The sequence below is a fragment of the Manihot esculenta genome, chromosome 1 (assembly GCF_001659605.2).
Source record: "Manihot esculenta cultivar AM560-2 chromosome 1, M.esculenta_v8, whole genome shotgun sequence".
NCBI classification, from domain to species: domain Eukaryota; kingdom Viridiplantae; phylum Streptophyta; class Magnoliopsida; order Malpighiales; family Euphorbiaceae; genus Manihot; species Manihot esculenta.
The window spans coordinates 7,668,120-7,684,213 of record NC_035161.2 but is presented as its reverse complement, the minus strand read 5'-3'; the positions used below and the strand labels follow the sequence as shown (position 1 = coordinate 7,684,213).

Sequence of the window (16,094 nt, the reverse complement as noted above, 5' to 3'; positions counted from 1 at the left end):
AAAAATTTTAAAAAAATCACAAATGAAAAAAAAAAAGTTAAATTCTGATAATATCGTCTCAACAAAATTGACAGCAATTGAATTAATAATCTGTGCTTCAATTGGAAATTTGGTACCAAAGGCACTGGATGACTCAAAATTCCAAGTCTAAAGAGATGAGTCTTTCAAAGTCAATAATCTGTGGTGGGCAAGAAATTAATTTAACCCATGCTACACTCCCAAGTCTTGTGATGGGGGAGGAGACTTTCATATTTGAATGCAATAATAAAACATTTTAAATTTCTTCAATAGATTATATATTTTATATTATAAAAAATGGTAATTACCCTTATAAAAAGATCATTTTATGAAAAAATATATTAAAATTTGTAAATTAGTTACAAAATAAGCATATAAATATTATAGATTTAATTTCTAAAATCTGCTAGAGTGTTTGTTTTTGAATTGAGAAGTTATGGGAACATCATCTGCCAATGTTGTTGAGATTCTTGCCTTGCTCATTCTACTTCAAAGCGTTTCCTCCTTCTGCAATGGAGATAATTTCAATGGAAGCTGTATCAAGACTGAAAGAGAAGCTCTTGTGAAGTTCAAGTCAAGCCTCGTCGACAATTCAAACTCGTTGCCTTCATGGGTGGGAGATGACTGCTGCAGATGGGACGGAGTCACTTGCGATAACATAACCGGTCATGTAGTTAACCTCGTTCTTTCTTGGACGTCCATCAGGGGAAACATTTCCCTTCATCTTGGAAATCTTTCAAACTTGCAGTATCTTGATCTCAGTTTGAATCCTTCATTGGCAATCCACAGCCTCCATTTTCCATCTTCTTTGAAATACTTGAACTTGACCTATGTGCTCCTGGACAAGTGTGAAAATTGGTTGCAGTCAATAAACATGCTTCCTTCTTTACTAGAATTAGAATTGTCGAATTGTGAGCTTTCCATCATTGGTGATGTTTCACATGTCAATTTTACATCTCTTGAGGTTCTCAACCTTGGATGGAACAACTTCCATTCCACAATCCCAAGCTGGTTATATAATATCACCAACCTTCGACATCTTGTTCTACGCTATAATGCTTTCCGAGGGTCTATTTCCACTGATATCAGTAATCTTAATTCTCTTGCTTCCCTTGCTGCGGATTTTAATTCTTTAGAAGGCAACATACCCAACACGTTGAACAGGCTTTGCAATTTGATTGAGCTAGACTTGGGTTACAACAAGTTCGGCGGTGAGATTTCCGGAACTTTTGGCAACTCATCCGGTTGCATCAAGAACAGTTTAGAGAATCTGTATCTTTTATACAATTCATTTTCTGGTAGTATTCCAGATAATTTGGGACAATTTAAACGCTTGAAAGTTCTTTATCTTTCTAAAAACTCTTTCTGGGGTTCAATTCCTGTATCCATTGGACAGCTTTACAACCTTGAAAGACTAGATTTCAGTGAGAATTCATTGCATGGGAAAGTTTCTGAACTTCACTTGTTAAACCTGAGAAGCTTGTTTGAGTTGAGTATGGATGGGAATTCTTTAGTTTTTGATATAGATCCCGAATGGATACCTCCTTTTCAACTTTCCTGGATTCATTTATCATCTTGTGAAGTAGGGCCTTTTCCACAGTGGCTCAGAACACAAAAGAGCATTAGATTTTTAGACATGTCTAATGCAAGCATCTCAGATAACATCCCTGACTGGTTTGAAAATATTTCTTCCAATATTGTATCATTGGATTTATCTTATAATCAGTTGTTTGGGACCTTGCCAACTTTCAGAAAACTGAACACACCTTATACTAACGATTATAGGGTCATATTGTTGAAATCTAACCAGTTTGATGGTTTTTTAACCTGTTCTGATTTTGATGCAACCATATTGGATATCTCCAACAACTTGCTCCACGGCCAGATTCCCCAGAATATCAGTGATATGATGCCAAGTCTGCGACACTTATCCCTCTCCAACAACTACTTGAATGGTACAGTTCCAGCTACTTTATGGAGGATTGAATCTTTACAAATTCTTGATCTTTCGAATAATCAGCTATCAGGAAGAATACCTTCATGTTGGGGAAATTTGACAAGTTTAACTGTGATTGATTTTTCAAGTAATATGCTGAGTGGTGATGTTCCAATGTCCTTGGGTTCTCAAGAGTCGCTTGTTTCCCTGCATCTGCAAAACAATACTATGCAAGGAAATATCCCAATGTCATTAAGGAATCTAGAATCCTTGGAGACTCTTGATCTTAGCATGAATTCTTTTGATGGTTTTATTCCTTGGTGGATAGGTGAGAGCCTATCTTCTCTGAAAGTACTGAGTGTTCACTCCAATAAATTTGAAGGTGAGATTCCTCTGCAGCTTTGCTACCTTGCTTCTCTTCGCATATTGAACTTGGCAAATAACGTGATGACTGGAACCATACCTAATTGTTTTGGCAATTTTACTGCAATTGCTATGCATGAGCAGAAAGGGCAGTGGGACTATTACGCTAATGCTGATCCCTATGTGGGATTTGCAAGAGCTAGCTATGGTGAGAATGTGCAGGTTTATGTCAAAGGAATGGAGCTTGAATATAGTAGAACACTTCGATTTCTGTATTCCATTGACCTTTCAGGAAATAACTTTGTTGGAGAAATTCCCTAGGAGTTGATGAATCTTTCAGGTCTACAGAACCTGAATCTATCTACAAACAAATTGGATGGACATATCCCTTGGAATATTGGCAAGTTAAGCTCACTAGAATCACTTGACTTGTCTGAAAATGAACTTTCTGGCTCTATTCCATTCAGCATTTCTGATTTGAACTTTTTAAGTCACTTGAATTTGTCATTCAATTACTTATCTGGACGAATTCCAACGGGAAACCAACTTCAGACTTTGGATGACAAATCCATCTACATCGGCAACGATGGACTTTGTGGACCTTCATTGAATAACTGTTCAAATGATGCAGATGAATTGCCTAAAGGTCATGAAAAAGGTAGCACTACGAGGAAAGATGACTCTGAAATGGTTTGGTTCTACAGTGGTATGGGAATGGGATTTGCGGCTGGATTTGTTGGAGTTTGTAGCATCTTGTACTTCAACGAGTCATGGAGGTGTGCTTGGTTTGGGTTAGTTGACAGAGTCTACAACAAGCTTTGGGTAACAATTGCAATCAAGGCAAATCAAGTGAAGAGAAAGTTTCTCAGAAACAAATTAGAAGGAAATGCATGAGAAGGTTAGTTCTTTCTATTTAATCACTCATAATTCATGGATGCTTTATTAATGTTGTTAGAGATGCAAATTGACAGAAATTTCAATTACATGATCATAATGCTTTCTATGTTAATTGTTGATGATAGTGTTCAATGTAGGATTCAAGGTTGTTTGAGACTGCAGCAGATGTTAAGCTAAATTTAAATAAAGACCCTCCTCCATTCGAAGTTTGAAGTTTGGAAGGCTGGAAGATTTTCTTTAAAGAGGATGTGTTTTTTGTGATTGTTTGCAGGAAGATATTAATAACTTTAAATTTTCTGTACAATAACTTTAAATTGCTATAAAATAATAAAAAAATTGCCAACTAAAAAAAATCATACGAATTTTAATATAAAAATTGACAATTTTTATATATCTAATAATTTCTAACAACCAAACCCAGTTTTAGCATTTTTTGCAATTTCTTTTTTCCTCTCTGAATTTTCCAACCTTGTGCCACGCACGTGATCCAGCATGAAAATAATCAATTGGCTGGAAATTAAATCCCTCTGTCAACCAACGTCATCTTATATTATTTCACATGTTTGGTCTTTGCTGCTCCTTCTCCTCCGACGCTGTTTGCTTACAAGGAATTACAGGCGCCGGAAGTGCGTCTTCTCCCGCAGCCAAAGAATCGACGATGGGTATAATTACCAAAATCGACCTCACGGCTGCAATTACTAATGTGGTTCCAAACACAAGAAAAGCAATGGAAGCATACAGAAATTCCTCCGGCCCCCACAAGACTCACGGCTGCAATATTTCAAATTGAGTTAGTTGTTTATCTGATTTTTTTTATTTAAAAAAAAATCATACAATATAAAATATATAAATAATTTTTAATTATTTATATAAAAATAAAATTATATAAATAAGAATAAAAAATAATAAAATTATATCGATATATGTAAAATTATACCAAGTTTTTTTTATATTTATTTTATTTATAAAAAATAATTATAATTTACTGCTTTAAATTTATTTTTATAAAAATGATATACCAGTAAATTATAATATAATGATTATTTAAATAATAAAGTAAAATCTCATGAATTAACTAAATTAATGTTTAAATTTTATTAAATCTTAAATACTATATTATAAATACCTTTAAAATAAAAAATTATGCCTCAATTGGAACTTCGATTCCAAAGGGATTACATAAATATTTCAAAGTTAATAATCTGTGGTGGGCAAGAAAGTAATTTAACCCATGCTACACTCCCAAGTCTTGTGATGGAGGAGGAGACTTTCATATTTGAATGCAATAATAAAACATTTTAAATTTCTTTAATAAATTATATATTTTTATTAATTTTAAAAATAATTAAAAAAATATAACAAATTCATAATTCATAATCAATAATCTTTCTTATTAATCAGTAATTTTTTTTAAAATCAATAAACTTTCTTATTAATAAGTAATTTTTTTTTAAAAAAAAATACTTGTTTCCTCTTTATTTTCTTTTACATGTTAGAACTTAAAAGAGTATTTATTTATTCTTTATTCTTTTCATCTCTACACATAATTAGGAGCGAATATTAAGTCGGTTTAATTAATTAAATAAATTAAAAATTAAAATTTTAATATTTATAAAATTTAAACTAAATAGATTTTAATTAAAAATCTAATCAAATTAAATTTATAATACTCTAATTTTAGCCTTAGTTTCCTTTATCTGTGATTATCTGTGATTGCACTTTCCTTTCATCTAAATTATTATACTCGTTTCATTAGAAGAAAAAAATTCATAAATTTAAAAAAATAAAAAAATATAATAAATAAAAGTTCTGATTTTGGAAAGGATTTCGAAATCAGAACCCCTTCCTTCTTTCTCCCGGAAAACAATAGAGTTTTGTTATGCTATTTATACCAAAAAAAAAAAAAAAAAAAAAAAAAAAAAACTTTTTCAATCCAAATCTTCTGTTCATCGACTCAATCAATTTATAAACTTTCAAAACTTTCAGTTGAATTTTTATTTAAATTAATATTTTAAAAAAAAATTAATATTTAGATAAATAAATTTTATTTCATTTATCCGTATTATTATAATTTAATTTATTTTTTTATTATTAAATAATAATTTTTTGATTTAAAAATTAAAAAAATTTAATTAAATTAATTAATGAAATTTTATTTTTAAAATTAATATTTTTCTTAAATTAATTTAAATAATATTCATAATAATTTATTCTGTGTAATTTTGAGAGATCTAATTCTATCAAAATATTGTCAAATTTTTTTAAAAAAATATATTTTTTTAATATTTAAAATTTAAATTTTATATTTTTATCCTAAAATATTTATTTATCATTTAATTTTTTTTTTAATTTTAGGAGAGAATTCAGTTTTCAGTATAAATAATAGAGTATGCATTCTAAATTTATTTTATCCTCGATATAAGTAGACAGATAAATATATATAAATAAATTCATATTTTTTGAATTAATGAATGTAAAATTTAAAATACGGCTGAATAAATAGTCGATTATATTATATAATACACTAAATAGATAACCGCTAATAATAAGTGATTTATTTTTGGTTTAACATATATTTATACTATTTTTAAAACACTTGATATACACATGCGTATGCCAAGTGATCACCCTTTAAAATAGGTCTGACCAATATTTTATTTACTTTTGAGTCAACATTTTCATCATAAAACCTAAAATATCAACATTACTCTTATACTATTATTATTTTATTTTAATATACCTAAAAATATCAATATTATCTATATAAGTGCATGTAACATTTATAATTTTATATTTATCATTCCAGTAACGAAATTTTAGCAAAATATTTATTCAATTTAATTTATATTAATTAAATTAAATTTAATTTTTAAACATATTTTAATTATAAATAAATTATATAATACATATCCTTATTCATCAATTTACATTTAAATAATAAAAATTAGATATTTTTTTATTAAATATTTTAAATATTTTAACTGTAATTAACAATTAGCTATCAATCATTAGCTATCAACATCGGCAACTAATTATCAACAATCAACCATTAACTGTATCAAACGGTTCAACTAAAATAAGAGCGTAAAGAAATACAACGTAAAATTTTATTAATCTAATTATTAAATTTATAATACTCTATTAGCCTTAGTTTTCTTTCTCTGTAATTGCACTATTTGCTTTTTTATCTAAATTATTATACTCAGTTTATTAAATTAAAAAAATCTATAAATTTAAAAAAATAATAATAAATAAAATAAATAAAAACTCTGATTTTGAGAAGAATTCCGAAATCAGAGCCCTTTCTTCTTCCTCTCCAAAAGAACAGAGATTTGCTCTGCTATTTATATATATATATATATAATTCATTTTCAATCTAAATAATCCCCACCTCAACCCAATTAATTTATAAATTTTTAAAATTCTCAATTATAAAAAATTAAATAATTTTTTATTAAAACTCTAATACTTAAATAAATAAATTTTATCACATTCATTCATATTATTACAATTTAATTCATTTTTTTACTATTAAATAATAATTTTTATAATTTAAAAATTTTTAAAAAATAAATAATAATTGATGAAATTCTATTTTTAAGATTAATAATTTTCATAAATTAATTTAAATAATATTCATAATAATTTATTAAGTATTTTTTAATCTGTATAATTTTGAGATATTAACGAATTTTTCTTAATATATATATATATATAGTATTTAAAATTTATATTTTATATTTTATATTTTCATTTTAGAATATGTGTTTATCAATTCTAGTGGAGAATTCAGTTTCCTCTATAGATGATAGAGGATCCAGCTTCTAGTATAAATGATAGAATATGCGTTTTAAACTTATTTTACTCTTCGGTATAGGTAAACAAATATTTTTTTAAATATATATATATATATATATATATATATATATATATATTATTTTATTTATTTAAAATGAGAATTGATAAAATAAATTCGTAATTCTTAAATTAATGATAATAAAATTTAAAGTATGGTAATAAATAATCGATTATAATATATATATATAATCGATTATAATATATATATATATATATATATATATATATATATATATATACCGAGTAGATAACATTTTATCGGGTGATTTATTTTTAATTTATCATATATATTTAATTTAGCGGTGGTGACTTTTTGAGATAGCTATGGCTAATATTTCTTGAGCCAATATTTTCATCATAGAGTCTAAGATACCAACATTACTTTCATTTTATTATTATTTTATTTTAGCACATTTGAAATGCTAATATTATTTAGAAGAAGCATATTATGAGTGGATGTAAATTTTATTTACTATATTTATGATTTTTATATTCATTATTCCAATAATGATGTCTTAGTAAAATGTTTATTTAGTTTAATTTATATTAATTGAATTAAATTATACTTATTCTGATCTATTTTAATTTAATATTATTATGTATTTAAATTTTATCTATTTTCTTTTATTATTTATTTATCTGTTTACTGAGTAAATTGTACTAATTGAGTGAATTGTATTCACTCTTATATTTTTAATATTATAATTTCTTTGGATGATCCATTCAAGAATACTCTATTAGAATTTAGGAGAGATTGAATTAATTCTAAATTTTTTATAATTTTAGAGGATAATATATAAATTATATGTTCAGATTGATGGATATATTTTAATTGATGTATATATAATCTTTTAAATCTCGAAGAGGGAATAAAATATAATGATGTAAATATATTATAAATTAATTAGATCAGTTATCTATATCTCTTTTATGTTTTTATATTTTAAAATTATAATAAATTATACGTATTCTGTGAACTTTTAAAATTTTATCCATTTTTATAAATTTAAACTAAAGAATGGGTGTGATAAAGATAATATTTTTTTGTTTGGTTATTTTTTTATTAGTAACGCAATGCATAGATATTTTTTTTAATTTTTAATAATTATAAATTTTAAAAATTTAGAAAATCTTATAATAAATTATTTTTATACAAAGTGAAAACATATATATTTATCAAATACATTTACTTACTATTAATTATTTTAAAAAAATTATAATTATTTCTAAATTTTGACATTTTAATAAATATTGAAACAATTTTAAATAATTTAGTTCAAGCTTATGAAAATGTTTATAGAATCTCTATTTTTTTTTTTTTCAAATTGTATTTTTTTTATAAAAAATTATACATTTTGCAATTTGAATAAAATGAATTGAATTTAAAGAATTTTTTAATAATTAAAGTTTGTGATATATCTGCAATTTAAGCATGATAGCATATTACCTTCAAATCTACTATAGAATAGGCTTTTACTATTTCAGGAAATTAGACAGAAATTGAATTATGCTTTAAATGGGATTTTGCTACCAAAGGCATTCGTTGAATTTTAATCTTATATACTCAACTTTATTTATTAATCCACAATACATCAATTTAATTAACTGAAATTTTGTACCGTGAAAACTAAAGAAGAGATTTTAACTAATTTGACCAAAATTATAATTTTTATATAATTTTTTAAAAGAGATCTCAATTATCCTTGTTTATTTATTTTAATTAACTTGATGTTCAGCGGCCGAATCTGGATTTTGCCTCCTTGGTCTTTTTTTTCAAAACTCAATTTCTTTCTTCATTAAAACCATAAAAACATGTAAAAACATTCTATAAAACATATTTTACCCTTCTAGAGGGTTCCGACATCCGAGATTCCGCCGGATGGTAGGAATTCCGATGCTGGAGTCTAGCCGGGTATTATATTCTTCCTCCCTTAAGAACATTTGTCCCCGAATATTCAACAAACAAGCATACACATAACAAAGCGTCAAGAAACACATAAACCTAAAATACATACCTTAGAAGAGATAGGGGTATTGCTGAAGCATAGACTCCCGTGTCTCCCAGGTACATTCTTCTATATTATGGTGATTTCAAAGGACTTTCACCATCGGGATTTTCTTATTCCTTAGCTTTCTGATTTGCGTGTCTAAGATCCGCACTGGCTGTTCAACATAGGTGAGATCTCCTAGGATCTCCACATCAGACTTATTAAAAACCTTGCCCGGATCTGACACGAACTTCCGTAACATGGAAACATGAAAAACCGGATGGATTCTCTCCATTGAAGCAGGTAAGTCCAACTTGTACGATACATTTTCAATTTTCTGCAAGATTTCAAAGGGTCCGATGTATAAAGCCTCAAGGATCCATCCTTCTTTTTCACAAAAAGCACTGGAGCACCCCAAGGTGAGGTACTCGGTCGGATGAAACCCTTATCTACCAACTCTTGCAACTGCTCCTTTAGCTCCTTCAACTCTGCTAGTGCCATCCTGTAGGGAGGGATAGAGATCGGTTTGGTTCCAGGCATCAATTCTATTTCGAACTCTATCTCCCTAGCAGGTGGTTATCTTGGAAGCTCGTCTGGGAAGACATCTGAAAACTCTCTGACTATAGGTACTGAGGCGGGCTCCCTAACCTGACTATCAAGCTCTCTAACATGAGCTAGAAACCCCTGACAACCCCTCCTGAGCAACCTACGAGCCTGTAGGGCTAATATCAATCCTCTAGGCATACCCCTCCTGTCTCCCCTGAAGAGAACCTCTAACCCATCCTGACCTCTAAACCTAACTACCTTATCTCTGCAGTCCAAGGTAGCACCATGAGCAGATAGCCAATCCATCCCTAGAATGACATCAAAATCCGTCAAGTCTAGAATCACAAGGTCGGCTAGAAGGCATCTACCCTCAACAAACACTGGACTAAACCGGCAGACTGACTCTGCCACAGATGGATCACACTTGGGTCCACTGACCCAAAGGGGACACTCTAACCCAGAGACTATCAAACCCAACCTCTCTACGGCTCTCGGAGCAACAAAAGAATGAGAAGCACCAGGGTCCATTAAAACATACACATCAGAACATCCAATGATGAGATTACTTGAGACCATGGTGTTTGACGTGTTAGCCTCCTGCTGTGTTATAGTGAAGATCCGAGCTGGAGCTGATGGACCTTCACCCTGGAAACCTGCTGAAGAAGAGGCTCCCCTCTCCCTCTGCCTCTACCACTGCCCTGCATCATGGCTGGAGCCACTGGCTGAGCCACACTGCCCGAGGCTGTCTGCTGGGACTGTGCCATCATAGCTGCTCTAGGGCACTTCCGAGCCATATGCCTCTCCTATCCACATCTATAACATGCGGTAGTCCCAAACCAACAAACTCCCTTGTGCGGCTTCCCACACCTCATGCATTCTGAACCATCTGAACCTGAGCTCGAGCCACCACCTAAACCCAGACCTCACTTCAACCGGTTCCAGAACTTATTCTTCTTTAGCTTTTTAGTGGTTCCGCCCCACTTTTTACTGCCTGAAGCTGCTGGACTCAGAGAAGAGGGATCTAACTTCCCCTGCTTGGGGTCTTGAAACCCGAAGACTGTGCCACTGACTGCTTAACTGACCCCTCAATGATGGCACTAGCCTCCATCTTCCGGGTTGCATCTACAATGGTGTGGAAGCTCTCCCTCTCTGCTTCAAGGATTAGGGAGGAATACCTAGGGTGGAGCCTCATGGTATACCTCCTTGCTTTCTTCTGGTATGTATCATAAGCTTGCCCCACAAACGGTAACAGCTCCAAGAACTTGTCTATATACTCATCAACACTCATATCCTCTGACTACCTCAGCTGCTCAAACTCAACCACCTTCAGCTCTCTGGAACTATCAGGAAAAGCCCATCCAGCAAACTCATTAGCAAACTCTTCCCAGGACAGGCTATCCAACCTTGGGTCCACATAATTCTTAAATCATTCTCGTGCCTTCTTGCATTTCAAAGTGAACCCCGCCATCCGAATGGCCCTACTATCATTTGCCCCCAGCTCATCTTTTATCATTTTTACCATTTTGAGGTACTCAAATGGGTCATCACCTGTCTTGAACTTGGGAGCATCTAGCTTCAGGTAATCGGTTATCTTCACTTTGCTCCCCCTAAATGAGCTAGGTTTAGGTGTTTGGATTTTAGGGGCTGCAGGTTCTGTTGGTGGGGGAGGAGGTGCAGCATTCCCTGGGTTAGGGTTTGCTGTGCTTGGGTAGAAGGGTGAGGGTGGATACATAGGGTACTGTGGGTATGGTGGGTAAAAAGGAGGATAAGGCATGTAGGAGGGATATGGGTTAAAGCTGGAGTAATCCGATGTACCCCCTATCGGATACCCTGGGCCCTGTGGAAAGGGTAGATATTAGGGTAGATAACCAAACCCCGAGGCCTGAGCGCCTCCTTGTGACTCCCCTGTACCCTCCTCAGACATGCTCATACCCAAACTCCCATCTCTTCTCTGGTCATCATCCATAGCTTCCCTCACATCATCTGACCTTCCCCCTGAACTGTTCCCCTCCTGCTTACATCAAAAGACCTTCTAGGGTCCCTTGACGTTCTCTCTCTACTTGATCTGCAAGATATTTCCCTTGGCAACGCAGGGGAACGGGCATCCATGCTCTCATTTTCCGATGGAGCTCCTGTCAATCAAGCGGATCGACGTGAGCCTCTCATCCTTCTTCTAAAAAATAGCACATATACACAACATTAGCAACATATGGTTCATGTGGAAACACATGAACCCGCATCATACATCTCACATCATTAATGCACAAGTATATTATCATGGCATTTCACATCAAAATCAAGACAGGACTTTACATCCTATCCTGGTGGACATGATTTTTTTCTATTTTGCTTGCCCTTCTATAACATCTATGAGCTCGACACTCTCTAGGTCCGACCATATGAACCTAGGGCTCTGATACCACTCTGTAACGACCTAAAAACCGGACAGCTACCGGCACTAGGATCCAGATCGACTTAAGGTCGCCGGGACCCGTAGCAAGCCTACCATACATCCTGTATACCTGATAAAATCCCATACATGATCATACATTTTCATAAAAATTTTAAACTTTTCACATACCAAGCTTGACCTGTGCATGCACTATAATTGTATACATAAAAACCCCACACTAGAGCCCTTATCAAATGCTCTAGTTGGGTCAACATTACATATATCAAGCTTGGTTCACATCTCATTAATAAAAACATTACATAAAGATCATGTACCCAAAAGGGATTAACCATACCTTAGGGCCAAGCACAATACTAATCCTCAAATCAATATATTACATCATTTTACATGTCCACTACTAAACTATTACACAACATATACCAGCCTTTAGCCGACCTCCTGAGCTATCTCTGACCCTGCAAACCTGGGGGTTAGGAAAAAAGGATGAGCTACTAAAACCCAGTGAGCAAAACAGTAAAAAAAATAATTATTTAAACATATGCTTTCATGAAATACATTACATCACAAACAATTCACATCAAGGATGGACTTGTCACCAATAACCCTCTACATATCCAATTGTGCCAGAGGCATAGAATGGGCCTCACTGGTCTTTCTCTTAAACATGACATAACATAACATATCCAATGCGCCAAGGGCGTAGAATGGGCCTCACTGGTCTTTCTCTTACATCGTGCCAGGGGCGTTGAATGGGCCTCGCTGGACTTCCATACCGTATCATAACATATCATATCGAGGGCTAGTGGGTCATCCAATATCCATCCACATCAACATCATATTATGCAATGCATCATATTCGTGAATTCTAATGCAAACAACCTAATACATAACATGGCATTCGTGATGCATGAACATGCTCGAATTTTAGTTACTTTAAAACATAAAGTTCAGTTCTACTCACCTCTGGCTGATACTCAACAGACTCTGAAGCAGCTATCTCACTGCTAGCCTTCTCGGTTCCTCGGGTTTGATCCTACACAGGTGGACTCAAATGAGGGACTAAACAACTCTAACATGACTCTAAACAACTCCCCAAAAACCCCCCCTAAAACATCACAAAACATGCATGCAAAACAGGCAAAGGAAGGCCGGGCAGGGGACTTTCGGTGGCAGGTTCGGCGGCCGAAAGCCCCTACAGATCCGAAAGTCAGGCACTTTCGGGGGCAGGTTTCGGCGGCCGAAGGTCCTTCCAGAGCCGAAAGTCACTATCCTTCGGCGGCAGGTTCGGGGGCCGAAACTCCCCTCTAGAGCCGAAAGTCCAACTTTCGGGGGTGAGTTTAGGCGGCCTAAAGCTGCCTCCACAGGCAGGTTCGGCGGCCGAACTTGGATCCTTCTGGGTGGTAGAGCCCGATTCTGCCATCCCACATCTAGCCTCCCAAAACCCTCCAAACTCATACTCAATACACAAAAGCATGCATAAACACATTATCAAGCATATAGGGGCATAAAACTAGCCTATACCCCAACATACATCACATTTAGCATCACATTTCTCATTAAACTAACATAACCCTAACATTATATAACTAGCCTAAACATGCATCTTTACCCCATAACCCTTCATAAAACTTACTCAAAACATAGAAAAGGGTATGGATCTACACTTACCTCTTGAAGATCGAGAGGAGATGCCACCCAACTTGGAGATTGGGAGAATTTGGTCTCCGGAATCTCCAAACTCTTAAAACTTCGGTTTTGTGCTCAAAACATCAAAACAAAGATAAAAGCTTGTCAAAAACTCGTAAGATTTGAAGGAAAACAACAAATCGACCATGGAAGAGCGAAATCTCACCTATGTCCGAAAATAGAGGGAGAAAACTCGCCCATTTTCGGACAAGAGACCTTTTATAGGTGGCTGGCCAGACCACTTTTGGGGGCCAAAGGAGCTTCCGCAAGCTCCCCATGTTCGGCGACCGAACCTGGGTTTTGCCTCCTTGGTCTTTTCTTTCAAAACTCAATTTCTTTCTTTATTAAAACCATTAAAAACATGTAAAAACATTCTATAAAACATATTTTACCCTTTTAGAGGGTTCCGACATCCGAGATTCCGCCGGACGGTAGGAATTCCGATGCCGGAGTCTAACCGGGTATTACAATATAATATTGATATTTTTTAAATATATATATATATATATATATATTTTTTTATTTATTTAAAATGAGAATGGATAAAATAAATTCGTAGTTCTTAAATTAATGATAATAAAATTTAAAGTACGGGGGAATAAATAATCGATTACACTATATATATACATATATATATATATACCGAGTAGATAACACTTCATCAGGTGATTTATTTTTAGTTTAGCATATATATTTAGTTTAGGGTATGTCAGGTGGTGACTTTTTGAGATAGCTCTAGCTAGTATTTCTTGAGCCAATATTTTCATCATAGAGTCTAAGATACCAACATTATTCTCATTCTATTATTATTTTATTTTAGCACATTTGAAATGCTAACATTATTCAGAGGAAGCATATTATGAGTATATATAGATTTTATTTACTACATTTATGATTTTATATTCATTATTTCAATAACGATACCTTAGTAAAATGTTTATTTAGTTTAATTTATATTAATTGAATTAAATTATACTTATCTATTTTAATTTAATATTACTATGTATTTAAATTTTATCTATTTTCTTTTATTATTTATTTATCTGTTCATTGAGTAAATTGTATTCACTCTTATACTTTTAATATTATAATTTCTTTGGGTGATCCACCCTTAACACTCTATTAGAATTTAAAAGAGGTTGGATTAATTCTAAATCTTTTATAATTTTAGATGATAACATATAAATTATATGTTCAGATTGATTGATATATTTTAATTGATGTATATATAATCTTTTAATTCTCGAAGAGGGAATAAGATATAATGATGTAAATATATTATAAATTAATTAGACCAGTTATCTATATTTCTTTTATGTTTTTATATTTTAAAATTATAATAAATTTTACGTATTCCGTGAACTTTTAAAATTTTATCCATCTTTATAGATTTAGACTAAAGAGTGGGTGTGATAAATATAATATTTTTTTATTTGGTTATTTTTTTATTAGTAACCATCGAAATCACGCAATGCATAGATATTTTTTTAATTTTTAATAATTATAATTTTTAAAAATTTAGCAAATCTTATAATAAATTATTTTTATACAAAGTGAAACATATATATTTATCAAATGCATTTACTTAATATTAATTATTTTAGAAAAATCATAATTATTTCTAAATTTTGACATTTTAATAAATATTGAAACAATTTTAAAATATGAGATTAAATAATTTAGTTCAAGCTTATCAAAATGTTTATAGAATCTCTTTTTTTTAAATTGTATTTTTTTATAAAAAATTATACATTTATCAAATTTACTATAGAATAGGCTTTTACTATTTCAGGAAATTAGACAGAAATTGAATTATGCTTTAATTGGGATTTTGCTACCAAAGGCATTCGTTGAATTTTAATCTTATATACTCAACTTTATTTATTAATCCACAATACATTAATTTAATTAACTGAAATTTTGTACCGTGAAAACTAAAGAAAAGACTTTAACTAATTTGACCAAAGCTATAATTTTTATGTAATTTTTTAAAAGAGATCTCAATTATCCTTATTTATTTATTTTAATTTTATGTGATTGTATTACGTATTCATGGTTGGAGTTCTACTGCAATTAGTAGAGCATAATGTAATTAAATGCAACCCTACACACTCAAAAATAGTGTACATTTTATAATGGTGTTATCCAAAATGATCGGATAAACTTTTGCATTAGAGTTTTAGAAATTTTTTAAGATTTACTCGCTCCTCATTCATCATCAAAGGCTATTGCTTTAAGAGAGACCCTTTTCTGATTTAAACAACTGGTTGATTTTAAAATAAAATTTCTTGTATTCATGGGATTTTACTTTGAATTCAATAACAAGTTAATGTGGTTGCTCATATGCTATCTAGAGTAGTTGTGTTGTATATTAGGCTAGTTACACCAA

At 31.7% G+C, this 16,094-nt stretch overlaps 2 protein-coding genes across 2 annotated transcripts; both read left to right on the top strand.

Moving 5' to 3' along the window:
* Nucleotides 1-454: 454 nt before the first annotated feature.
* LOC122721770 (receptor-like protein EIX2) lies at nt 455-2,638 on the top strand. Its single transcript, XM_043950715.1, has one exon. It carries the CDS (start codon nt 455-457, stop codon nt 2,636-2,638), a length of 2,184 nt encoding a protein of 727 aa, XP_043806650.1.
* Nucleotides 2,639-2,644: 6 nt separating this feature from the next.
* On the top strand, nt 2,645-3,337 carry LOC110607799 (receptor-like protein EIX2). Its single transcript, XM_021746961.2, has one exon. It carries the CDS (start codon nt 2,645-2,647, stop codon nt 3,209-3,211), a length of 567 nt encoding a protein of 188 aa, XP_021602653.1. The 3' UTR covers nt 3,212-3,337.
* Nucleotides 3,338-16,094: the final 12,757 nt, after the last annotated feature.

What these genes read in the sequence shown, in the direction of transcription:
- LOC122721770 (XM_043950715.1), top strand. Translation starts at nt 455, where the DNA reads ATGGGAACATCATCTGCCAATGTTGTTGAGATTCTTGCCTTGCTCATT.
- LOC110607799 (XM_021746961.2), top strand. Translation starts at nt 2,645, where the DNA reads ATGAATCTTTCAGGTCTACAGAACCTGAATCTATCTACAAACAAATTG.